The 27967-nt window shown below is 39.9% G+C and overlaps 1 protein-coding gene across 1 annotated transcript; it reads right to left on the reverse strand.

The window, feature by feature from the left end:
- Positions 1–3: 3 nt before the first annotated feature.
- On the reverse strand, positions 4–27957 carry KNG1 (kininogen 1). The gene is made up of 11 exons (XM_026007334.2): positions 27482–27957; positions 23552–23662; positions 22141–22225; positions 19846–20018; positions 18786–18893; positions 11660–11744; positions 10614–10786; positions 4299–4406; positions 4095–4181; positions 2257–2334; positions 4–247 (listed from the first exon to the last, which is right to left on the reverse strand). The coding sequence occupies exons 1-11, from the start codon at positions 27674–27676 to the stop codon at positions 161–163; spliced, it is 1290 nt and encodes a 429-aa protein (XP_025863119.1). The 5' UTR covers positions 27677–27957; the 3' UTR covers positions 4–160.
- Between the last annotated feature and the right edge of the window lie 10 nt (positions 27958–27967).

The following is a 27967-nucleotide window of genomic DNA, read 5'->3' on the forward strand; positions in this document are numbered from 1 at the left end:
GAATGCGAGCATCAAGACTGAACTTTATTTCACCCAGCAACAGAATAGTAGGTGGCATTTTTCTCTTTAAATTTTATCCCATCTTCTTGTCCTTCCATGCGGGGCTGATGATAGAGGTTGTTGGAGCTATTGTGTCAGGCGTGACGATTCTGCCCACTGGTCAAGAGACCTCACTCTCAGGTGCTGGCTCTGGCTCTGCCCCTGCCTCCTGAGGTCGGCCCTTGTACTCGCAGAGCCTTAGGCGCCTCTGTAAGTATAGCAAAACTCTGTTAATCTGTTGTGATCATTCAATAAAAGAAGAGTGAAGCAACCATTTGACAAGATGAGACTTTTTTCCTACATCATTTGTTCTTTATTTAAAAGTACAGATAATATTTGAAATTAAATAAAAACTCAGAGGTTCAAATACATCTCAGAAATTGAAGTAGCAGTGATGCATTCATCCACAGGTAAATGTAGCTGTTTAAAGCTCTATCTTGTTTCCCTAGGCAAAATGACAGCAAGGGTTGTAAAATATATCCTTCCCTCATTTTATAAGGCAATTAAAGATAATCGTATTATTTTCTTCTGCAAAAAAAAAAATCAGTGCTGTTCAACGTTATTGCAAAAAGATGATATGATCATAAAGTGAGGGCTAGAGAGGAATTTCTTCATAAAATTTTTGAATGAAATTTGTATCACATCTCATGATATTCCCTTGTCAATTATTTAAAGAATGTTTTCCTTGGCAAGACTGTCTCTACATTACTTTCTTGGCTTTCCATCCTTATCACTAAAGTCAGTGTTAAGCTAAGGATCACTCAATGCAGCCTGGGCAAGAATGAACAAGCAGAAAACTCCTATTTGGAAGTCTTGCTGCAAAGGGCACTCACTGAGTAAATGTAAATTATTGACGCATAAGAAACCCTCTCACCCAGAAAGATAATTATCAGGACAGCTTTGTCCAGTGGGAGTAACTATTTGGTATACTAGTCATTCTGGAAACCGAAAGTCAATTAATTTACTTCCTCCTGTCCTCTCTTAGGCTGCTCTGTCTTGCTTCCTTGTTGTCCCTCCTTAACCTCTGGAGGTTCCATTATTATTTTTTTCCCAGCAAGAGATTCATCATTCAGTCTCTTGACTTCCCTTATTTTTACATGTGTTCAGGGACCACATGCCATAGTTTATTCAGAATGTCAAGAATCTTTGTATGAAAGTTGATGACATACATCTTGAGGTACATATTTGTTATCAGAAAAGCAAATTGCAGTAGGCCATAAGGCAAATGAGTTTGTCCATTTTCTGTGCTAGTTAAGAAAACTTGTGAGGAAGACCCAGAGGGGATTTAGAATACTGCGCACAGTTTTATGTCATCCATTGCGATTGATGGTGTCCCCATTGGGGGTCTCACCCCTTCTCTCTAGGCTGTTTTGAAGCTTGATGGCTTTTGGTGTGTTATATTAGGACATTTAGACAATGGGGAGAAGGAACAATGAAGTGTTAAAGAAAGAATCGTGGCTGCATAAATTAATACAAAGCATCAGAGAGATCGAAATCATGAAATTCTTTCACTTCCACAGTTGGATTCATTCCATGAACTGGCTTCCAGGGGCGTCCAGGACATTTGGGGGAGGTTTGTTCTGGAAAGTCAGATATCAGGTTAAATGAAAGGCTGTTTGGCTTTATCTGGATGTCAGGGATCCAATCATCATCACTCTCTGTGGCAGTTGGTGGTATGTTAGGCATCACAGCTGCAAAGAGATCTGAGTCCTGAAAGTCAGGAATGGTAACTGCTATACCTGGCTGGGCTAGGGAAGGGAGGGTTGTTGGCCCTTGTGTCTTCTCTTGTGTCTGTGCAGAAGAGGTAGTACTATCTTCAGGAGAACCTGCCAAATTCTCTGTTTTCCAACCATTGTTCTTCCCATTGTCTTTTCTTTTATTTTTATATTTTTCATGGCCATGACCATGCTCATATTTATGTCCATGGGCTAAGCCATGTCCCCTTTGATGTCCATGGCCAAGGTCATGTCTCCTTTGGTGTTCAAGATCATAGTTAAGTTCCCGTTGACCTCCATGACCAAGGCCATGTTGCTTTTGATGTCCATGGCCAAGGCCATGTCCCCTGTTGTGGCCATAGCCTTGGTCATGCTTATGTTTATGGCCATGTTTTATTTGCTTTTCATGGCCCCTGCCATGCCCATGAGTGGGTCCTTGTTCTTTTCCTGAATCCCACTCTTCATCTTGTACAGGTGCCATGGAATTGTGGGGTGAACTTACAGTTGTTCCTTTTTCTGTTTTCTCCATGAATGAGGATCGGAAAGGTGAAAAACCTGGAGGTCTTCTCATCATTATGACCTAAACAGGGAATATTAAGATGAATGCATTCATCTGTGAAAACCATACTATCAATGAAGAAAGGAGGGACTGAGTCCTGGCAATGCTATCTTGGTTTATAATAGGGCAAAGCTATCAGATTTTAAATACTATATTAGGGGATACCTGGGTGGCTCAGCAGTTTAGCGCCAGCCTTTGACCCAGGATGTGATCCTGGAGTCCCAGGATCAAGTCCCATGTTGGGCTCCCTACAAGGAGCCTGCTTCTCCCTCTACCTGTGTCTCTGCCTCTCTCTCTGTGTTTCTCGTGAATAAAAAAATAGAATCTTAAAAAATATTATATTAATATTCCAGAGGAGATGAAAGTATTTTTTATTGATTTTATAATTTGTAGGTATTGGGGTTTCTTTTAGTTTTATTTATTTTTTATTTAAATTCAATTTGCCATCATATCATATAACACCCAGTGCTCATCCCATCAGTGCCCTCCTTAGTGCCCGTCACCAAGTTACCCACACCCACCTCCCCTTCCATAGCCCTTTGATTATTGTTCTTAATACTCTAAGCTGGGGAGTTTTTCCTTCATTTGGAAAAATTGGGTGGTGGTACTACATAATCTCTAAGGTACCTTCCACATCTATGATTATATAAAAGTCACAACATATTATTTATTCATTGATATTATTTCTATTAGCATAATTAACTGTTTTTGTCCTAAAAGGCCCTAAGTGGCTTTATGAGCTGAATATCCAAGGAGCATATATCCACAACTACTTTGTTGGATTGAAACACATTAGGACATGTTCACCAGCTTGAAACGCAGTCTTTATTTAATGTTTGTTAGACAATATACACATCAACACATGGCAAAAAAGTAAGAAAAAATAAGAAAAAAGTAAGAAGAGGCAAATTGCACTGAAGATATGGACTTGTGGGTTATTTCCACCTACGCTTTCACTGCCTGTGAGAATGTGATGTTCAGAGGCAGTATTTGGTGGTACAAAGAGCTTGGCTTGGGGAGTCAAGCCAGTCAGACCCTACTAATAATCAGCATCATAGCAAATAGGGTGGGCTCTGATTTGAATCTGAGCATCATGGCTTCACTTTTCTCATCTGTAAAGAGGGTAATAACAGCATCTGCCTCATAGAAGTGTCAGGAATGAAATACGTATGAAGCTCTCAGTACAGTGCCTGGGACAGAGAATGCACTTGGTAATGTTATTATTCACCCTAGACCTCAGCATCTTTGTAATATTTACTATGTCATCCTTGACAATGGGGAAAGTTTTACCTCCCAGGGACCTTTTAAAAATTAAAAAAAAAAAAAAATGATGCAAACTAATGCTTCCCAGACTTGAACATGGGTATGAGTTCCTAGCGATCATGTTAAAATGCAGATTTTGAGTCAATAAATGCGGCGTGGGGGCTGAGATGGGCATTTCTCCAGAGGTCCTTGGCCCTGAGCGGTGGGCATGGGAGAGCTGTGCCCTACCGCAGGCATACCTTGTGGGTACAGTTAGCATCAGCCCTCCACGGCAGGGCCTGCACTTCACCAGGAGAGGGCCCCCTGACCATGGCACGCTGACAAGATGTGACAAAAATTATGAGGACTGCTGCTCCCATGTCTAGCCATAAAGAGGTCAGCACAGAAATGTGGAAGTTCTCCCTCATTTTAAAAAGATAGTTTCCTAATTCATTTAAATAATGGTTCTTTTTCAATCCCAAACATGACTTTTCAGAATGAACAAAATTGTCCTGGGCTGACAGTAATTAGAATCATACCTTTCCCAGTGACTGACAGTTGACAGTAGGGTAAATTTTCTTCTCCCAACGGATCACATACACTTCGGCTTCACATTTTAGCTGTTCCTATTCAGGAAGACAGAAGCCAAAAGAGAGAACAGTGTTATTCATGAGATGCTTAAACAAGTATAAAACATCAAAAAGTTTTCCAGAAAACAAGTACACAGTTGTGTTACTACTCACTCCGTATTTATTGATCTGGCAACTTTCCGCCAGTTCTTCATTTCTTTCCTTGGAACACATGGTTTCCTTGGCTAAAAACTGGATAAAAAATTTCTCTCCAGCCACCATCTGGATAATTAATTAGCACAAAGTAGGAGCTTAATAATACTTGAACTTTGGGGGGAGAATATTGACATTTTAATTGTATACTGAACAAATGAGAGTTACACAGAAAAGTACAAATGTTTGACAACAAAACCTTCAACTTGTATGCACGTGAAAAATATTTGGCTAATGGCTGGTCTCATTTCCTTTTCTAAATGAGGGAGGAAGCAAGCTATAATTTTTTTTTAATGGTTTCTGGAGTTTTATTGTTTAACAGCTGCAAAATTCACGAATAATTCAAGGAATCAGGTTGTAATAGAATCTAAGAAAAGTAGGAAGAAAAACTTAAATATTTTCTTTGAAATGCCTTATCATCTTGCCAAATCTTAAATCAGAGAAATGCTGAATTAGTACCACTATAGAAATTACGTGATTAGACAAATTATTTGGATTTTCGAATTTGCTTTTCTTTCTTTTTTATATTAAGAATGTTTTAGGGGCACCTGGGTGGCTCAGTTGGTTCAGTGTCTGCCTTCTGCTGAGGTTAAGGTCCTGGGATCCTGGGATCAAGCCCCAAATCCAGCTCCCTGCTCAGCTGATTCTGCTTCAGCTCAGGAGTCTGCTTCTCCTTCTCCTTCTGCCCCTCCTCCTGCTCATGCTCACTCTCTTGTTCTCTCAAGTAAATAAATAATAAAAATTCTTTAAAAATAATATGTTTTAATATCCAGCTTTAATCATTATACAGTGCTGTTTTCCATTAAGCAATTTATAGCCCCCCCTTTTTTTTGTCTAGAAGAGGCACATCCTATTTATTTATTTAAAAAATGAAATTTGTGTTTTTAAACTACACTGACTTCAACAAAATCCCAAGTATGATTTTTTAAGTCATTTTAAAATGCCATATCTTGGGGGACCCCTGGGTGGCTCAGTGGTTTAGCGCCGCCTTTGGCCCAGGGCGTGATCATGGAGTCCCAGGATCGGGTCCCACATTAGGTGCCCTGCATAAAGCCTGCTTCTCCCTCTGCCTGTATCTCTGCCTCTCTCTCTCTGTGTCTCTCATGAATAAATAAATAAAATGTTTTTTAAAAATAAAATAAAATGCCATATCTTATATTCCTTATACCCTGAGAAAGACACTTGACAAAAATATTTTAAAATTAATTGTTAAAAACTTGATGTGGTTTCTAGACCAAGTTATTTGGTATTTAATTATGTGTGTGTATATACGTGTGTGTGTGTGTGTGTGTGTGTGTGTCATGGACTGACTGTGTCTCCCACCAAATTCATATATTGAAGCCCTAACCTCCAGTGTGATGGTATTGGAAGATGGAGCCTTTGGGAGACAATTAGACTTAGATGAGGTCATGTGGGTAGGGCCCTCATAATGGAGTTAGTATCCTTATAAGAAGCTTCTTTCTCTCTCTCAAGTTGAAGACACAGCAAGAAGGTGGCCATCTGCAAGCCAGGAAGAGAGCCCTCACCAGGGGCCCTAATTGGCTGGCTTTTAGACTTCTAAGCCTCTTGCACTGTGAGAAATAAACTCCTTTTGTTTAAATCACCCAATCTTTGATATTTTGCTATCGTAGTCTAAACAAACTCTGTGTGTGTGTGGTGTGTGTGTGTAAGGAGAGAGAGAGAGAGAGAGAGAGAGAGAAAGAGAGATTATGTAGTTGTCAAGAAAATACATCAAGTATATCTGTTGACCTAGAAGGATGACCATTATTGAAAAAAATGAAGTTACAGGATGATACTACAATCCCATTTTTATAAAAACAAACCTTAGCAGTCTTCCTTATATCTTTATACTTTGGAAAAACGTGGGGAAAGCATGATGGAAGGCTGGCAAGGAAAGCAGAGTTATAGGAAGAACTAAGCTCCTCTTCTCTCATTCTTGGTATTGTCTTGCTGGGTAAGCATGGTTAAAATTTTAAAGAAATGTGATCATTAACTTTTAAAACTCCAAGTGTACATGTAAGTAGGAAGGAAGTTTCTAAGAGGGTTTTAGAGTCTATACTTTGGTCATCAAAGTTTTCTTGCTCATTTCAGGGTATACTTTCATCAAATTTTTTGGCCTGAGAGTTAACTGATCAATATGATATTGCCTAAGAAAGCTGACAACATATAATGCGAACCACAGCTGTAGACTCGGTTGTATTCAGGGTCCGGAGGAGAGGAATGAAAGAGACCTAATACCATCTTCCATTTGAGGGCCTCGAAGGTCACATCCACATCACCATCATCACCAGGTGTTAAGTCTTCCCTGCTTAAATCCATCCTGTTCAAGTTTTGTTTTTATTTTTAAAGATTTTATTTATTTATTCATGAGAGACACACACAGAGAGAGGCAGAGACACAGGCAGAGGGAGAAGCGGGCTCCCTGTAGGGAGCCCGACACAGGACTCGATCCAGGGACTCCAGGATCACACCCTGGGCCAAAGGCAGGCGCCAAACCATGGAGCCACCCAGGAATCTCCCTCAAGTTTTGTTTTTAAAATGGAGAACGCTATATAGCAATATAAGTTCCAAAGGCATTTACAAATTTAAATTAATGAGTCAGACAGATACAAATAACTATTCATCAGATCCCAGGATGAGGAAGGCTTTTCTTAGGTGAAGAGCAAAGGATGGAAACCTAAGGAAAGGGGAAAATATCTAAATTTGACTAGACAAAAATGAAAACTGATTCTCAAAAATCACACCAGGCAAAGTAGCAAGGCACTTTGGGAAAAATATGATGTAGGATCAATAAAAAGCTTTGGCTTTTTATGCCAAAGCAAATGTGCCAAGGGCATGAATAGGCATTTCAGAAAAGAAGTTAAAATGATCATATATCCTGGAAAAAAAATGTTTACTTCATTAATAACCAAGGATATGCACGTTCAAAAGGCAATGCAACATTGTGTTTAATCTTCCATGTTGGCAAAGATGGAAGCCAGTGATGATGCCTGCTGTTGGCCAGGTATGGGGAGCATGCAGCCTCGATCACTGCTGGTAGGAATATAATTCATGATCCTCAGTCAGTGTCTTATACCCAGTTGGTGTGAATGTATTTCGGCATAATTGCAAAGAACTTTGTAATTTGGCCATTTGCATCAAGTCTTAGACACATACATATTCCTGGACATTTCTAGGGCTTTGTCAAAGGAGAAGCTCCTCAGCCTGCACACACAGATCCTTGAAGCTTATTCATCCGAGCAGAGGCAGGGAGGAACACTGACAGATGGGGGTGGGGGTGGGGGGGACAGCAGCAGTGGGGGAGGGGCAAGCAAGACAAGCGCCTGTGATAGAAATCAGAACCTTTCATGTGTGTGAGACATGGAGGATTTAAGATGTTCTTGGTTTCTGAAATGCAAAACTAGCTTGAAATAGATATGCATTCACACAGGACTAAACATGCAAGGCCAAGGCAAAACTAAAACTGTAAAACAAATCTTTTTTTTGTTGTTGTTATTAAAAAGAATGTTATTGGCTTTTATTAGGTAGTGTCAGGAATGCTATATACCGACAGTAAGTCCTCAACAACAAAATTGTCCCACTCCAGAGAGGGAAAGCCACTTATATTTATTTATCTGAGCCTCGAATTTAACATCATTTTACATGTAAAAACAAAATATGTTTGCACTGTTTTACTGTGCAATAAATTTTCCAGGAAGGAAACTATATGGCATTTCATGTAATTTAAGACCCTGTCAGTTCTAAAACATAGCATTATTTAAAAATCACCAAGAAAAGAGAGCAAAAAAGAAAAAGACTTTGAACTATGACACAATGCGTTTTTTTAATCTTTCAAAAGCTCTTTTATACTTATTTAGATGTAAATCAAATATCATACTTGGATATATATATATATAAAAGGAAAAACAAAAGCAAAACAAAATGTTAAGGTATTTCTAAAACTTCTTCATATTCAGAAAATTTTCTGCAACAGTTTCCAAACAATATTATCCTCTCTGCCCTCAATTATTTTGATGATGCCATATTTCTTAAAATGGTGCTCAACTATATGTATCTATGATTGTAAAACAAATCTTTAGCCACCATTTGGCAGATTGGTCACTCAGAGCTTGGCTCTTAGTAAATCATCTCCTGATGCATTGAGTTTTTAGTAAATGGGCTGCTTCTACCAAGGCTGCCTTGAATATCTATGTCCGAGCAGTCAAGTTGCTCTCTTTAAATGCAAACATAGTGAAGACCGATTCACCTCTTGAGAGTAAGTTTGAAATTTTCACAAGATTTCAGGATAATCTGGCAACAGAAGGGATGTCAGTTCCCTTCAATTCACAGCATTACCTACTACTGTTCCTTGGCATCCTTCACGCACACTAACGTGTACACACACACACACACACACACACACACACACACACGAGAGTGTTGATTAGCTAATTCACAGAGCTCGAACCAGCAAGATGACTAGATAAGCATGCTTGGGCATGAGAGGTTCTCTTCCTGATGGCAGATCTCTGACCTACACTAAATGACAGAGGACCACATACTCCTGCATCGTGAAGAATAAGGCACAGGAAAGCAGAGAGGTAAAGTGAGGAGAAGAGTGGACAGACAGGAAGAGCACGGATTAGTAGCCTCCTTGAGGGAACCTGACGTGGGTCACATGCCAGGAGACCAGGGAGAGGGTGCTGGCATCTGGGACAGGAGTAAGGGCCTGAGTAGGAGACACAGTGTCAGGTTTGATTTCCTTGGATACTGTTTGTTTAGAGGGCTTCTTCCAGTTATAAAACTAAAACAGGAAACTAGAAAGAGGAACATAAAGAGCCCATTGTGCCATCACCTAAAAACCAGCACTGTGAATAGTCTAAGGCATTTGTTTCTTTTCAGTATTGTCCTCTGAGCTTTTTAATGACACAGCTGAGGACAGAAGACATGCTCAGCTTTATGGCCTCTTGTTTTTCACTGCATATTTTAACACAAGTCACTGACCGCACCAAGAGCCTCACAAAGATGCTTTCAAATTGCTGCTTAATACTCCTTTGTAAGGATATGCCAGATAGAGCTCATCATTTCTAGATTATTGATCATTTTGATATTTTGCCTTTTTTTGGGGGGGGTTATAGTTAAAGCTGCAATGAATATTACTGTATATAAGGACTCCTAGTTTATTTATTTAAAGATTTTATTTATTTATTCATGAGAGACAGTGAGAGAGGCAGAGACATAGGCAGAGGGAGAAGCAGGCTCCTTGCTGTGAGCCTGATGCGGGACCTGATCCCAGGACCCCGAGATCACAACCTGAGCCAAAGGCAGAGACTCTCAAGCACTGAGCCACCCAGACAGCCCAGGACTCCTTCTAGTTTATATTTCTACAAATTCAATATTGAGCCAAAAGCATGATTTTTTTTTTTTAGTGATACTTCTTTCACCAGTTTATAAAGATCATGTTATTTTGGTGTAAAAGTGTGGTTCTATTTTGATTACTTTTCTTTAGCTGGTATTTAGGGAAGCCAGTTGTGAGATCTATCATGGGACTTTGTCCATAAAAACATTGGTTATAGGCTGCTGGAGTGGAATGAATTTGGGTCTAGTAATCCAGCCACTCATTTTTCAGATGGGACCACAAGAGTTGAGTGAGTCCGAGTGGCTCCAAGGTCACTCAGGATGGTGGTGGTGTTTTGGTAGAGCTGGGTCTCCTGACCCCCGGAATAGGACACTCTTTAGCCTCTGTTGACAGGACATGGAGAGAGAGAGATGAATTCCCAGAGGGTACATCTGTAGGAGGGAAGGGCACTCAAGGCAGGGTAGAAATGACATGCAGGTGAGAATGTGAAGAGTCTGGATAATGACAAACCAATGAGGCCACGCCCAAGGCACTAAGCAATACTACTACGAGAATGAGTCTAGAAAGGTAGAGAGTAAGTCTTGCTTCTCCTAGCACTGAATTTTGTTAATTATATAATAGTGGCTAGTAATTACAGAGCACTTTGGAGTTTGAAAAATGATCGACATTATATGTTCTTTTTTTTTTTTACATTATATGTTCTTATTTGATCCTCACCCCTATCGTTTACAGATAGAAAATGGAATAACATGTTTGAAGTGACTTTCCGGAGATCACACAAAAGAATGCAGCGAGGCTGGCACTTGAAATTCAAATCTCCCAAAACCTATTCCCCAGGTATGCTGGTTCTCTGTGCAGAGCCAAGGACAATGGCAAAACGAGTCAGCAATTTGCACATAGGCTATAACATCACTACTTTTGTAGCATAGTTTACAGACCTGTACTGTTGCACTTTGCACACTGTCAATCTTGAAATAGAAAGTTCCATTATTCTCTGAGTTAAGCTTTGCAATGGAATGATTCAGAGGCACCTCCAGCTCTGGGCTGTCAACAGGTATTTTTTTGGGGCAGCCAAGGCAAATCCTGGAAGGTGGTTGTACAAAATCTTCCCCTGAAAGAAACAGGTTTTAAGTTAGCATGTGCAGGGGAAGGAAAAGTCTAGCCCAGTAGCTCCCCTGCACGTGATCTGACATTCATTTATAGAGGGTCATGGGACAGCCCAAGGCTCAGTAGTGAGTGTGTAGAGGCTGTCTGTCTGACTTTTACCTTATGGCCTCTCCTCTTTCCCTCTTCTCAGAGCCAAGTGTGTTTAGGGAAACATTTAATCAGTAGATGTTAGTGGCTCATTCAATACACTGTACTTTTCCTAAGTTTTTGTATTTTTGATAGAACTTGTAAAGAGCAAATCTTACTTAAAGGAATGACTCTCTAGTGGGAAAATTTTAAGTCCTATGATTCTGGTGAGGAGGCAGCTTCAGTAGTGCTTCTCATCATGGAATGCATCCAACTATCTCTCAGGAATGAGAAAAGCCAACTCTTGGTATAAGAAATGAGGACTTGACCTTATATAATCTTGCAGTATTTCCCTTTCCCTCCATTAAAACATATAGGTTAAAAGAAAATCTTTCATTGAAAATATTTTACTCTAAGTGGTTAAAAATGAGATGCAGCTTTCCCAATTTACAGCACCTGACATAGGGACATGTTGCACACAAGGAAGATCAGCTGGTGTTGTACCCAGCGGCCGGCCATTTCGCCTTGTGGTTACCATATTCCCTCCTGGCTACTTGCAGAGCAGTGTCAGCTGCATCCTGCTGCAGCACAGGTGGGCAGAGATGGGGTCAGGTGTTCTTGGAAAGGTCTGCCAATCAGCTAGACTTCGTGGCACGACATGGAAACCAAAGCACAACTCCTGGGGAAAGACCTTGTCACCTGTCAGTGACCAACAGGCAGTAGTAGAGCATTAATATGTATCACCTCATACCTGGAAAGACTTCACACTTCTGCGAGAAAGAAGCAATTCTTAGCTGAAGATCCATGTGTGCATGATCTGTACATTCACCGGTATCCTGGTTTTAAAAATATATATAAATACAAAAAGTAAAAAAACATTTTTAAGAACCTTTAACATAAACAACTTGTATAACTCAAAATAGGATGTTGGCCTTACAAATCATCACATAGAAAATGAAAACAAAATATAGTCTGATTGCAAAGTGAAAATAAAAAACAATTAGTTAACAGTATCAACAACAAACACATAGTGGCAAGCCCATAGGAACGTGAATCAAGATGACAAGAATACCTAGTAGAGAAATAATAACCATATAAGTGAACAGATATGCCTTTTAAAAAGGCAAGACTTTTAGATTAAGCTAAAAACAAAATTAATGTATTACATCTTCAAGTATAACATCTTATAATAAAAAAGATCAAATTTAAATATATTGGACGAGCAAAGCTATAGGAGGCAAATAAGACAAAATAAGAGCTAAAGTATCATTAATACTGGAAAAAGTAAAATTCAAGATAATGAAAAACTCACAAAGATAGCAAGAAAGATTATTTTATTTTATTTCTTTTAAAGATTTTATTTATTTATGAGAAACACAGAGAGAGAGAGGCAGGCTCCATGCAGAGAGCCCGATGCGGGACTCGATCCCAGGACTCTGGGATCACGCCCTGAGTAAAAGGCAGACACTCAACCGCTGAGCCACCCAGGCATCCTGATTATTTTATTTTTATAAAACACGTGGTATAGAAGCCCAGAATCAGGATAAATAAAGCAGAAAACATATAGGAATAGAAATGGATAAAAATCGTTGTGGTGGGAAAAATTAATGTACACCATAAATCTAAGACAGGCCAGATGGATTAAAAAAATAAATAAGGTCATAGAAGGCTTGAATAACATAATAAAGATATATTTCAATCATACTTTCATATGATGCACAGGATTTAAAATGACTCTTTCATAAGTGTGGTACAAAATTTTTAATCACTTCCACACTAGTTCACAAAAAAAGCTCAATAAATTTAGCAAATCAGAAATAACATGGCCATGTTCTTTGGCTTCAGCACCAAAAAGAAAAAGAAAACTCCCTGAAAATTAATAATGTAAGTTTAAACAAATAAACAAATAAAGACTAGCTGCTTGGAAATATAGACACATTTACTTAAATAGTTAGGATTCCTTGGATAAGGAAAAAATAAAAGACAAAACAAATTCCACATCATGTTGCCAGAGCACCATTTAGCATTAACTCGTGGTTTTATATTCTTTCATAATTTAAGGGGAGAGGCAAGAAACAAAACAAAACAATCCAAAGTCTAGGTGTTTATATCAAAAGTTAAAGAAAAAGAATAATGAACAGGCTTTGGGAAAATGAGAAAACAATGAAGGTAAAGGAAAGACTGAGAAGTTTGAAAACAGAAAGCACTAGCATTAAATAATAAATTCAAAAGATCACTCTTGGGGTAGGAAAAAATCAAGCACATAAAAAAGGCAACATAGCAAAGTATACAGGGAAGTATAAAAATACTAGAGAATATCATGAACAAGTGTATGATAATTTAAGTGTATGATATTTCCAAAGAAATAGATAATTTTCTGGAACACTATAAATAACCAACTGACTTAAAAACAAGAAGAAAACCTGAATGGACCAATGATTAGAAAAGAAAAGACTGCTACTCCTACTCTAAACTTACATTCCACTTCTCAACTCCAAACAATGTATATGTTTTATGGATGAATGCTTTTAAAAATTAAAGAAGTATATATATTTCCATGTTGTATAAACTGTTTCTGAACATAGAAAAGAGTGGTGGAGGTGCATGTTTGGCTTACTAGATAGGGCATGTGACTTGATCTCAGGGTTGTTGGTTTGAGCCATGTTAAGTGTAGAGATGACTAAAAAAATTAACTTAGGAAATTAAAATAATGGCAAACTATTTTCATTCTGTAAAATTATAACCCTGACATCAAAACTTGAAAAAATAGAATGCATATACAAACACACACCCAGAAAACTGCTAAACTCTTTTCACTTATAAATATAGAAGTAGAAACCCTGAGCTAGAAATAGAATCCAAATGCATATCTAAAGAATAATTAACACCAAACAAACAGAATTTAATTTAGGGACCTAAAGATTACTTTAGGAAAGTTGTTAAAATAACCTAACAGATTAAATTAGGAAAACATAGTATGATATTTTAAAGTCTATTCTAAACCATTTGCTGAATTCAGTATCAATTCCTTATTTAAGAAGGAAACAAATAGAACAAAATTCTTTAAAGAACAGGAATGTTAGGAGGCTTCCTTAACATGATAAAGAACGTCTACCTGGAACCCACAGCAAGTATTATACATAATGACAAAATTCTAGAGGCTTTCCCAATAAAATCAGGAATAAAACATGATGGTGTGTGATCACTGGTATTTAAGAAATTATGTCTGTCTATTTGGGTCAATTCATTAAGACATGGAACAAAAAAATGAGTTTCAGAAAAGAAAAACATATTTTGCATAAGATATTATTGTATACATACAACAATCAAAGAATCAATGAAAAGCTGTTAGAGCTAATAAGAATTCAGTGAAGTTAAAAAAAAAAAAAAAAAGAATTCAGTGAAGTTGCTGGATGTAAGAAAAATGCATAAAAATGTATACATTTGTTTCCAATAATAGAAGAAAATAAAAACAAAAGGGTTTAATTTCTGATGACAATAACCAAAAACAAACAAAAGAAAACAAAACCTAGAAATATCATTAGTGAGCAATATTCTAGATATATATATTTTAAAAATCCCACCACCTTAGAATTATAAAATGAATCTTGTCTAAACAGAGATGTATACCAAATTCTTGACTAAAAAGATTAAAGAGCATATATGCCAGTTCTCCTCAAATTAATTTAGGCATGTAATCCAATTCCAATCTATGTGGCAATGTAAATTTTTCTCACAAACTTATTCTAAGGTTGCTTTTGAAGATATAAACACTAGATAATAAATCACATATTTAAACTTTCTGTGAAGCTACGGGTGGTGGTATTGGTACAGAAACAGAAAAGAGATTTTTTTGAAAGAGACTATTATGGAATAAAGATTGTCACGAATTTATGTAGAAGGGAAGATTGTTGAGATATCTGGTTATTCTCTTTAAAAAATTGAAAAAATTACAAGATACATTAAAATTAATTCCAGATAGGATCAAAACTTACATGATAAAATACTGACTGTAGACAAACTAGGAGAAACAAAAATGAGGTGACTGCTGAGCAAATGGTAGAAAAATTCAAAACGAAAATATTGGTAAATTTTGCAACCTATAAACAAAAACTATTTGTAAGTCCAGAAATAACATAATGAAAACTAAAACGTAAACAACAGAAACTATGACAAAGCACTAATACCTTTCCTATAGAAATACCGTTTTCCAAATCTTTAAGATTTATTCCAAAAACGAAATGGTCAAGGAATAGAGAAGACAATTTATAAATTCAACTCATAAATTTCTAACAAATATATGAAAATATAGTGGTTAAATAAGTGCATATTAACAACACTGTTGACTGATAAAATGAAAACCAGAAAGATTTTTGTCTGTGAAATTAGCTAAGTTTTTTTTTTTTAAATCTTCATGACTTTCTAATTCATTTTTTAAAAAGTAAACTCTATCCTTAAGGTGTGGCTTGAACTCATGACCCCAAGATCAGAGTTGCATGCTCTGCCAACTGAGCCAGCCAGGTGCCCCTAAGAGTTTTTTTTTTTTTTTAATACTGAATTCTATCTGGGGTATGCATTGCTGATAGAATAGAAACTGATACATTCAGCATACAGTTAACCTATATAAAGAGTTTTAAGAACTTTTTGAAAAAAACCTGAATTATAATTGATATTAGTTTCAGGTGTACATCACAGTGATTAAATATTTTTAAAAAGATTTATTTATTTATTTGAGAGAGAGAGGGAGAGCTCAAGCAGGGGGAAGGGGCAGAAGAGGGAGAGGGAAAGCCCACTCTCCACAGAGGGCTTGATCTCAGGAGCCTGAGGTCACAACCTGAGCTGAAACCAAGATCCAGATGCTTAACTGAGCCGCCCGGGCGCCCCTGATTCAACAATTTTATACGTTACAAAACGATCCCCATAAGTCTAGTTACCATCTGTTGCCATACAAAGTTATTACAATATTATTAATCTTCTGTATTCTGTACACTACATGCAGCCCCATGACTTAATTGTTTTATAACTGGAGGTTTGTACTTTTTACCCCCCTTCTTCATCTATTTCACCTGCTGCCCAAACCCTCTCCCTTCTGGTAATCAATAGCTTGTTTCCTGTATCTATATGTCTGTTTCTGTTATTTGTTTTGTTTTTAATTTTTTTAATTTTTAAGATTTTATTTATTTATTCACGAGAGACATAGAGAGAGAGGCAGAGACATAGGCAGAGGGAGAAGCAGGCTCCATGCGGGGAGCCCAGTGCAGGACTCTATCCAAGGACCCTGGAATCACGCCCTGAGCCAAAGGCAGATGCTCAACCACTGAGCCACCCAGGCACCCTTCTTTTGTTTTTTAGAATCCACATAAGTAAAATCATACAGTGGTGTCTTTCTCTGACTTATTTCACTTAGCATAATATCCTCTAGTTCCATCCATGTTGTGGCAAATGGCAAGATTTCATTTTTCATGGCTGAGTAATATTCACCAAGATTTATTTATACACTTATCTATCGATGGACACTTTCGTCTCTTCAAAATCTTGGCTATTGTGAATAGCCAGATGCTTCAATGACCAGACTTGAATCAAACTGACAAAGTGAAATAGTAGTGAGAGCATACGTTTCTGGAGAATTCCTCTCTCTTTTTCCTATTTTTTATTATGGTAAAATACATACAATGTAAAATTGCTATTTTAACCATTAAAAAATGCATAATTCAGTGGCATTAGTTACATTCCCAGTGGTGTGCTGCCATCACCATTATCAATTTCCAAGTGTTCATCACCCCAAATGCAAATTCTGTACTCATTAAACAATAAATCCCCATTCTCCCTCCTCCAGCCCCTGATAAACTCTAATCTACTTTTTGTCTCTATGAATTTGCATATTTTCGATTTTTCTTGTAACTGGAATCATGCAACATTCATCCTTTCGTGTCTGGCTTCTTTCATTTAGTGTAATGTTTTCAAGTTTTAGCCATGTTGTAGCATGTGTCAGTATTTCTTTCTTTGGCTAAAGAAATTTCCATTGTTTTATACATATATCCCATTTTGTGTACTCATTCATCTGTTGAAGAGACTTTGGGTTGTTTCCACTTTTGGGCTATTGTGAATAATGCTGCAATGAATGTTGGCATACAAGTATCTGTTTTCAATTTGTTTGGGTACATACACCTAGGCATGCATTTGTTGGGTTGTATGGTAATTCTGTGTTTATCTTTTAGAGGAGCTGCCAAACTGTTTTCCACAGCGGCTGCATCATTTTTACATTCCCACCAGCAATATACAAAAGTTCCAATTTCTCCACATCCTCCCCAACACCTATTATTTTCCAACTCTAAAACTTAAAACCATCCTGTGGCTTGAATTATTTATTTATTTATTTATTTATTTATTTATTTATTTATTTATCTATTTATCTATCTATCTATCTATCTATTTATTTATTTATTTATTTTTCCATTGCCCATTTTAAAATTGGGTTGTCTTTTTGTTGTTGCAGTATAGGGGTTTTTAAATATGTTCTTCATACTAAACCCTTACCAAAGAAGGGATTTGCAAATATTGTCTCCCACTCTGTGGGTTGTCTTTTTAGTCTTTTAACCCTTTTAACTTTCCCCCAATTATGAAATAAATGTATACTTCACCAGAGACACTGAAAAGTATTGAAGAGTTCCAAAAAGTATGAAGAATTAGAAAAAGCACCTGTATTTCCAACTGAAAGTTAACTATATTTTATGTTTTGGCATATTAGTTTCTCACCACTTATACTTACATTTACTTTATATATTTGAATGATTGTGTATGTATACTTTTGTACCCTGCTTTTTTGTTTTTTACTTAACAGATTATGACCATTTTACCGTCACTAAAAACTAGAAATGTAATTTTAATGGCTGCATATATCCTACTCTACAGATATACTGCAATTTACTTAACCATTCATTCCCTACCGTTGAAGATATAAGCCACTTCCAATGTTTCTCTATTAATAATAATGCTGAAATTATTGCTGTCTGGATTTCTCATTTTCTTTCTTTTTTTTAAAGATTTGTATTTATTTGAGAGAGAGCATGAGCAGGGGGAGGGGCAGAGGGAAAGAAGCAGACTTCCCACTGAGCAGGGAGCCTGATGTGGGGCTCGATCCCAGGACCCTGAGATCATGACCGGAGCTGAAGGCAGGTATTTAACTGATTGAGCCACCCAGGTGCCCCAGGATTTCTCATTTTCTTCACATATAATTCTAGAATTCAAATTTCTAAGTTAAAGGGCTTGCACCAATCCATTGCTTAAACAGTGTCTTCTGCTAATAAACCAATATTTCTGGGGAAGTCATCAGGCCTTAGCCATCTTAATATGCACTAATGACCATTACCTTGAGATCCTCTCTTTGAACATAATTTTGGTTCAGACAACAGGATAGCATCCCAGAAAGGGTCACTGAGGGATAGAGACTTGGGATGTGTTTATTAGGGATAAAGGCAGGGGAGGAAAGGTAAGAAAGCAAGCAGAGACAAGTTGGAGGTGAGGGACTGTTCTGAGTAGAGCTTGGGAGTAAGGACATCGGGCACATGGAGAAGAAACGGAGACAGGAAAGGGAAGGCATGAGAAGACAACTTGATCATGGCATCTTTTTGTTTCAGGGTCTCCTAGTCCCTGCTGACATCTGTAAGTGCTCTGCTAGGGTGTGCAGACTCTTTGACTAGGTGGGTAAGGCAGCTTGATCAGTACGAGAGCTTCGGAGTTCCCAAGGGAATGTGAATCGGTAAATACCATCTAACATTTCAGCGACCGAGACTTTCTACATAGCTGAGGGTTCCCACACCTGGAAAGACCAGACACAAAATACTAAGAACTTTATAATTAGATTGTTGCCTACTTACACCATTCAGAAGGGACTTGCAGTCTGGAGTTAAGAATAGATAATTCTCCTTGGAACAATTCGTTTGCTCAATTGAGTAAGTAATTTCATAGTTCCATCCGGTCACCACCTGAAACAATTTTGGATCAAATATTTAAAAGGCAGCTTAAACACCATTGACAGCATCATGAGGAACAGAGAATGCTGCATGGCTTATCATACGTACTCAAGAATATGAACGATGATCCTTCTAGGCAGAAGTCATTTCTCAGGAACTAGCAAACTCTTCATGAGTCTCACTCCCTCCACACAGCACCCTCTCCGTCCCCCACACTCCTACACATCTAACAATGGAACACAATATACATGTGGAGTCATTCCATTTCCCTAAGGAGGACCTAGCAGTGTTTCTTCTCTAGGCAGCAGGAAGGAAAGCTTCCATTGAATCTGTGAAATATTAATAGTGCTATTCTAGATGGCTAAAGAAAACTTTGGAGTTTGGGTGGCCTTTACTGGTAGGACCTCAGGTTCCCAGACTGCCAGGCAATAAGATTTCTCCTGGTTCATCCTGGGTTAGTTGCGCCCTGACACGGCTGGATAGGGACATAACTGGGCAGAGCCCAAGTGTCGCATGAAAACGAGCTGGAAGGTCTATTAAAAGCAGGGCATGTTAAAAAAAAAAAAAAAAGAAAAAGAAAGAAAAAAGAAAAAAAAAAAGGCAAAAAAAAAAAAGCAGGGTATGTTACCGACCCAAGTGAGTCCTTTGTAATTGGAGGCTGAAATACAAGGGGCCCAGTCAACTATCAGTAAAGGCTCAGTGAACTGAGGCAATGAAAAGACCAGATTTACAAGTATTTACTTTTTTTATCCCCCCAGTGAACCTAGAATTTAGAGGATATCCAGAAAGCTGTGCCAACTTTTTAGGTAAAATTTAATTTTTAGAGCCATGTTTGACTTATGACAGCTGGGTGATGATACAGTTTTCTTGAAACCCGAAGGACAGAGTAACTTTTTCCATTTCGCTGTTTCTACAAAGAACATGTAATACTGACGCCTGTGCGAAATGAAGTTAAAGAACAAACCTGTCTGTGGGCCTTTTTCACTTCTCTAAGAGCAAAGAGGTGGGAGCGATCCGTGTTGTTGTTAAAATGTTCGATGGCGTGTCTTAGGACGGGTTCCAGCTCAGGGCTTGCAATTGAGATGGGGTGCACACAGCCAAGGCAGTCATACTGGGCTGTCACCACAGGACCCTCGGCTTGACAAAGAGCAGGCAAAGGGGCAGCATTAATGAGTGAAACCTGCATTTAGATACGTTGTCCTAAATACGTAAGATAACTTAGAAGGCCCTCATAAACTTTCCAGTAAATCCTACTATGTGAAAAAAAAAAAAAGAGGATGCAAGATTGCTTTCTAGTCAGCACAATAAACCTCTCATTTGCTTAGGAACACCTGACATGCATAATTTTGTGCACAGTTATTTTAAAATTATTTAAAAGTGGGATGCCTGGGTGGCTCAGGGGTTGAGCCTCTGCCTTCTGCCCAGGTCGAGATCCTGGGGTCCTGGAATCGAGGCCCACGTCAGGCACCCCACAGGGAGTCTGCTTCTCCCTCTGCCTATGTCTCTGTGACTCTCATGAATAAATAAAATGTTTTAAAATCTTACTTAAAAGTAATTTTAAATTATAGAAGCAACATGGGTTTATCCTCTTATAAAAAGCAAAACACTGGGGCACCTGGGTGGCTCAATCCATTAAGTGTTCTACTCTTGATATCCGCTCAGGTCATGATTTCAGGATCCATGGTAAGACGGTGCCCCCTGTCATGTGGGGCTTCATGCTCAGTGGGGAGTCTGAGAATCTCTCTCCTTCTCTCCCTCCACGCCCCACCCCTCCACCCCTGCACTCTCGCACCCTCTCTAAAATAAATGTTTTTTTTTAGAAAAATAAAACATAACAGATACATTATTATTTATTATTTTTAGCATTAATTAAAGCTCCTTGAAGCCCAGTTCAGGGTATAGCATTCTGTATCACTTCGATCCAACAAACATGTTTTGCAACTGCTGTAATGAGCCAGGTGCTGAGCTAGGCTGTGGGTACATTAATTCGCTAGTGATGGTCACTGGTGTGAAGCAATTGAGTAAAGTCAAGTGAGAGAGACAGAACTGCAGACGGATCATCTCAGTATAATTCGGCAGGAGCTTGGAAAATCAGGAGCCCAGAGCGAGCTCAGGGAAAACTTTCCTGAGGAGAACAGACCTGAGCTAAGAAGGGTGAACAGTGGTCAAGGTCAACCAGGCGACGAGAGCTATGAGGCGTGAGGAGGAGCTAGGATGCTGGAGGAGGAGCCAGGAGGTGTGAGGAGGAGCCAGGAGGAGGGAGGAGGAGATAGGAGGTGGGAGGAGAAGCCAGGAGGTGGGAGGAGGAGCCAGGAGGAGAGAGGAGGAGATAGAAGATGTGAGGAGGAGCCAGGAGATGTGAGGAGGAGATAGGAGGTGGGAGGAGGAGATAGGAGGTGGGAGGAGGAGCCAGGAGGAGGGAGGAGGAGATAGGAGGTGGGAGGAGGAGCCAGGAGGTGGGAGGAGGAGCTAGGAGATGTGAGGAGGAGCCAGGAGGTGGGAGGAGGAGCTAGGAGATGTGAGGAGGAGCCAGGAGGTGGGAGGAGGAGCCAGGAGATGTGAGGAGGAGCCAGGAGGTGGGAGGAGGAGATAGAAGATGTGAGGAGGAGCCAGGAGATGTGAGGAGGAGCTAGGAGGCCTGAGGAGGAGCCAGGAGGCGGGAGGAGGAGCCAGGAGATGTGAGGAGGAGCTAGGAGGCCTGAGGAGGAGCCAGGAGGTGTGAGGAGGAGCCAGGAGGCGGGAGGAGGAGCCAGGAGGCATGATGGGGAGCTAGGAGGTGGGAGGAGGAGTCAGGGGTCGTGAGGAGGAGCCAGGAGGCGGGAGGAGGAGCCAGGAGGCGGGAGGAGGAGCCAGGGGTCGTCGGAGAAAGCAGGGTGCGTGCGGTCAGTAGAGACCTCTGCTGCGGGTCTCTAGCCGCTTGGAGGCCAGGGTCCCGGGCTCCCCCGGGAAGACGCATCTGAGCGCCCTCCCCGTTATTTCCGCGCATTGGGCCGTCTGAAGGCCAGAAGGCGGCCTGCTGTAGAAGGGGGGCGGGGGCGCTGACGGGGCAAGAAGCCGACGGCAAGTGTTTGGCGAGAATGCGTCTGGCTGAAGTCACCAAGGAAGGTTCCTGGCCCCGAGCCCTAACCCACGGGTGAGCAGAAGCTCAGGCGCAGGGAGGGGAAGCCGTGGGGAGTCCGGGCGCCTCCTGGGGGGCTCTCCCCGAGTGTGCAGGACCCCAGCGCCGGCCTCCTACTGCTCTGCTACCGGAAAGACCCACCGGGAGTGATTTGGCAGGTCTGCGTAGCCACGGAGAATTTCGTTTTCCCTCTCTTCCCCACGGTCGCGGAGCATTCTCCCGTGGCCTGCAAAGAAAAAAGAGAGAGGCCTTTTATCTCCACCTTTCAGGTGGGAAATCCACCTCGTACTGTGGCTCAATATAGCTTTGCCTTTCTTTTAAACTTGCCAAGATTTTTTTTTTAAAAAAACAGTTTTGAGGCCCAAGAATGAGTTTTTGTAGCCTGAGGATTATTCTTACAAGCCACTGACCTCCACGAGCCGTTTTTGGGGAAACAGTATAAAAGGCGAGGTTTTACTTATCTTAGAGATTTTATTTACTTATGCATGAGAGACAGAAGCAGGCTCCACGCAGGGAACCCGACGTGGGACTCGATCCCGGGGTCTCCAGGGTCACGCCTTGGGCTGAAGGCAGCGCTAAACCGCTGAGCCACCCAGGCTGCCCAAAAGGTGAGGTTTTAAAGCAAGTTTCCTTTTCACCAAAATGATGCAGCGCCTTAGAGCCGGCCCGTTAAACTCTCCTCTTGATTGACCTCCCATTTCGGTGTTGAAACCGCCTGCATGGGATCCCTGGGTGGCGCAGCGGTTTGGCGCCTGCCTTTGGCCCGGGGCGCGATCCTGGAGCCTCGGGATCAAATCCCACATCAGGCTCCCAGTGCATGGAGCCTGCTTCTCCCTCTGCCTGTGTCTCTGCCTCTCTCTCTATCATAAATTAAAAAAAAAAAAAAAAAAAAAAGAAACCGCGTGCAGGAGGCCAGCGCTGTGACATGCTGGGGGCGGACCCCGGACTTGGAAAGAGCCGCCTGCTTCTGGGCAGACACTGTCCCCACGCCCCCCTCATTAAGGCAAAACAACCAGCTGCACTGTGCCAGGCACGTTGATAGCCATTGTTATCAAAAGAAGCTTCTTGGCATACTGTGTCTCATTTCATCCTCCAACAATCCGATGAGGCCGTTGTTAGCTCCCCTTCAGGAGGCAGCACACAGGTTCCCCGGGGGTCTGCTAGTTGGAGGCAGAGCCCATGCAAATAAAGCACCCATGCTGTCCCTTCACCAGCCCTGGATCTTGGCCCAAATGTTGATCTGTTGTCTCTCTGGGGCCTGGTCTACTGCCCCAGTTGGTCGATAGAGTCCCCTTCTCATGGGAGGACTTTCTCTATATTTAACTGCTGGGCTTTGTGCTCTGACACAGAGCCGGAGAACACAGACAACAAACACTTGCCTTTTCTACACATTTGAGGGTTTATATGCATCCTTTACAAAGAGCCTAACTATACTAACCATCTTCAGCTCTAGTAAAAAAACAAAACAAAACAAAAAAAACCAAAAAAACCCAAAAAAACTGCCAGTCTCAACAGAGAACACCGGGGGCTCAGGAACCGTCAACCCACTTACAGCTTGTGTAGATTCTTTGTAGTCACAATCCTGCCAGGTTTTGCCACTTTGAACAGAACAATTTCCTTCCCTGATCTGGTACTTGAAGGAATAAAAAGGGTCAGGGTCATCCTGAAAAAAAGCAACCAAAGACACATCACTGACCCAACAGCAAATAATTTGAGTGGGCTCCAATGCAGGTATGAATGTTTGATCTTGACTTAATTCAAAGAGAGCAAAATATTTATTAAAAATACTGAAAGTTATAAATATTTACTTGGAAGAATGTTCATAATATATTTACACCTAGATATTTGTAAGTTACAAAGTGGTATCCATAGTATTAGCCCATTTTTATAGAAACCAATTTTTGGTACATATGTGACTTTTAAAAGTCTGGAAAGTTATGAAGCAAAGCTATTAAAATGTCTTTCGGTGGTGGGAGTATGGCTGTCTCACTTCTTCAAACAAATGTTTGTGAGTTGTCTTTTTAAAAAATAAAATATATTTCTTTTACAGTAAGAAAACACAGGAGGCCACTTTTCATTAAAAAATGTTAGCATTTATCTCTGGATGGTGGATCAATTTTTGGTAACTTTAGTATTTTTTATTTGCCTTAGTTTTTCTATTTTTTCTAGCATGAATGAGATAATAAATAAAACTTTTAAAGTGCAAAGTCACCTTAAAGACTTGTGAGATCTGAAAATATAAAACTCCTAGGAGAAAACATAGTAATTTCTCTGACATTGACCTTGGCAACATCTTTCAAGATATGTAGTCTCAGGCAAGGGGAACAAAAGCAAAAATAAATTATTAGGACCACACTAAAATAAAAAGCTTTTGCACAGCAAAGAAAACCATCAACAAAATGAAAAGGCAACCTACTGAATTGGAGAAGATACTTGCAAATTATATATCTGATAAAGGGTTAGCATCCAAAATATATAAAGAACGTATATAACTCAATGTTAAATAAAACAAACAATCCAATTAAAAAATAAGCAGAGGACCCGAATAGACATTTTTCTAAAGATGACATATAGATGGCCAATAGACACTTGAAAAGATGCTCAATATCACTAATAATCAGGGAAATGCAATTAAAGACTACAATGAGATATCACCTAACACCTATCAGAATGACTAGAATCAAAAAGACAAGAAATAAGAAATGTTGGTGAGGACATGGAGGAAAAGGAACCCTCTTGCTCTGTGAGTGGGAGTATAAATTGGTTCAGCCACCATAAAAAAACCAGTATGAAGTTTCCTTAAAAAATTAAAAATAGGGGTGCCTGGGTGGCTCAGTAGGTTAAGTGTCTGCCGATGGCTTGGATCATGGTCCAGGGATCCTGGGATTGAGCCCCATGTCGGGACTCCTTGCTCAATGGAGAGCCTGCTTCTCCCTCTCCCTCTGGAGCTTCCTCTGCTTGTGCCCTCTCTCTCTCTCTCTCTGTCGAGTAAATAGATAAAATCTTTTAAAAATTAAAAATAGCAATACCATATGATCCAGCAATCTACTATTGGGTATTTGCCCAAAGAGAACAAAAACGTAATGTGAAAAGATATATGCATCCATATGTCTATTGCAGCATTATTTACAATAGCCAAGATATGGAAGCAACTCCAACATCCATCAATAGATGGATGGATAAAGAAGATATATATATTATATATGTGTGTGTGTGTACATTTATATATATGTATATATAACTTTCATCCTGTAGGTTCAAGATGAGGTTGTCAGCAGTGAGATAGATACGGTTCTGCGATGTAGCGATTGTCTTAGAGATGTTCTGGGCTGCCCGGATCTTGTGCAGTTTGATATAGCCAGGGTTATACATATATATATATATATATATATATATATATATATATACACACACACACACACACACATATATATATATATATATACACACAGACATACACATATATATATCTACACACACACATATATATATATCCACACACACATATATCTATATCCATGCACACATACACATATATATATATATACACACACACACATATCTATATCTATATATCTATCTATATACACACACACACACACACACACATATGGTATGTATAATGGGATATTATTTAGCCATACAAAAGAATGGGATCTTGCCATTTATGACAACATGGATGGACTTAGAGGGTATTATGCTAAGGAAAATAAACCATACAGGGAAAGACAAATACAATATCATTTCACTTATATGTGGAATCTAAAAAAATGAGATAAATAAACAAACAAAAAGCAGAAACAGACTCCTAAATACAGAGAAAAAACTACAGTTGCCAGCGCAGAGGAGGGTGGGGGGATGAGTAAAATGGGTGAAGGGGCTTGGGAGATACAGGCCTCCAGGTATGGAATGAGCAAGTCATGGGATTGAGAGGCATAGCACAGGGAATAGAGTCAATGATAACTGTAGTAGTGTTGTATGGTGACAGATGGTAGCTACACTTGTGAGCACAGCATAATATATAGACTTGTCAAATTTCTGTGTTGTATACCTGAACTATAACCTGTAATACTCTGTGTCAACTACAACTATACTTTTTTCCAAAAAAAAAAAAAAAAAAGTGCAAAGGTGGTAAGTTAGGTGAGCCTTCCAGATGTAAAATCCTGACATGTCAAACAGCAAGGGACGAGAGAGGTGAAGATGTCTAGCCCTTCCTTCACTTTGTAGGTGAGAGAAAGGAGGCCCCGAGTAGATGGGCAGGGCTGAGGCAGCCCCCGCATTTTGGAAAGGCAGAGCTGACCCCGTATCCCAAGTCTCCTGACTCTCAGAGCCTACTCGCATCACATTATTTGTATCTGGGATGACCATCAAGATAATCTCCCATGTTTCTTCCAGGTCTCAGATTTTGTTCAAGAACTAGACAGTGGAGGTATAGATGGTGCCCGTATGGCAAAGCAAAGGTAAAGCGTAATTCTATGGATGTTTTAGAACAAAAAACTACATTTGTCATGGATGTCAGCCAATGAAGAGGCCATCAATCAACTATTACTTGAAAGGACCAGGACCAAATGTCTACATCATTGCGCTAGTTTGTGAAACAGAATGGCTCAATTTTACTTTCAGGAAAAAAAATTATGTTCACTGGGCTTTTTCCTTTACCCTGATCATATCAAATGACTGGACATTTCTCCTCTGCCAAAGTAACAGCTACCAACTATCATAGGCACAGAATTTTAGAGTGAAATTCATTTAAACTACTGTAAGATTTGTATTTTTTGAAATCACACACACTGTCAGGATTTGTCTCCAACGTGAGTGCATCAATTAGTTATAAAAAATATTAAAAGCCATCTAGAACATCGCTGTTACTCCTGATGCATTCAGCCACACAGACAGTATAATTAACTCTAGTCACCATGCCATAAATTAGATCCCCAGGACCTACTCATCTTATAACTAGAAGTTTGTATACTTTGACCAGCGTCCTCCATTTCCCCCAGCCTGAGCCCGTGGCAACCACCATTCTACTTTCTGCTTGGGTGAGTTAGGCTTTTTTAGATTCCATATATAAACATGATCATATAGTTTTTCTTCAACGTGAGCAGCCCCTCCCCCCTGAAGTCTAGAGGTCTTCATATTGTGGTCTACCGCTGGTCACCCAGTAAGTCCTTTTGCTGCGGTCCAGTTGAGTTCCTTGATTCTCCTACTCTACATAGTTTCTTTCAAATGACCCCATCTACCTTTGTTTCACTGTACCCTGCTTTTCTGATCACCCAGGAAGCCAAGCTTGGTTGCCCAAGGTCTAATCATACCCTGCCCGGCACCCCTGGGGCAAAGAGTGGTGTTGATCTTTTCTATGCACTATAAGCTTCTACCTTTGCCTCTCAGTTCTTTGGTGATTGCTGAAGGGGGTGAGGGGGACTGGGCTCCGTGTGACAGCACGTATCTCAAATGGTCTCAGGGTAAAACACAGCTCACTCACCGTCCTGGTGCCTTCTGTTACACGGTACAACACAAACTGGTTGCCACTTTGGTTTCCACTGTTATATTTCTTTAGTGCAGTGTCCACAGCCTTAAATAGATCCTCATCATTGCAGTCGATTTCTTCTGAGAGGGACTCCTGGGTTAAACTTGGTAGCAGCCTGGAGCAAAGAAAAAGCATAGCAAGTAGTTTCATGGTTTAGCGGTCTCCTTCCAGGAGCTGAGGAAGGGTTTCACCAAGAATCTGGTGCCAACTTGGATGCTGATTTTAGCAATTTCCAGCCCTTTATCTCCTCTGTACTCTTGTCTCTCTGCCTCAGTGCTCCGGATCCTGGTGGGTTCCTGCTGCCATACACTATTTGCCCTATTTCCAAAGGCTCTGTTGGGTTATCCAAGCAGATTTCAGGTGGAGACATTACAACACCAAGGTTGTTGACCTGCTTGTTTGCATTCAAGAAGCACGTGGGAGCACAGGGCACATTTCCAG

Source organism: Vulpes vulpes, chromosome 3, assembly GCF_048418805.1.
Source record: "Vulpes vulpes isolate BD-2025 chromosome 3, VulVul3, whole genome shotgun sequence".
Classification (NCBI taxonomy): domain Eukaryota; kingdom Metazoa; phylum Chordata; class Mammalia; order Carnivora; family Canidae; genus Vulpes; species Vulpes vulpes.

Coding starts and splice junctions, on each gene's coding strand:
- KNG1 (XM_026007334.2), bottom strand. CDS start 27,676: ATGAAACTACTTGCTATGCTTTTTCTTTGCTCCAGGCTGCTACCAAGT. Junction 11,745..18,785: donor GCAAGTCCCTTCTGAATGGT/GTAAGTAGGCAA, acceptor TTTTAAAACCAG/GATACCGGTGAATGTACAGA. Junction 4,182..4,298: donor GCCAGATCAATAAATACGGA/GTGAGTAGTAAC, acceptor CTTCCTGAATAG/GAACAGCTAAAATGTGAAGC.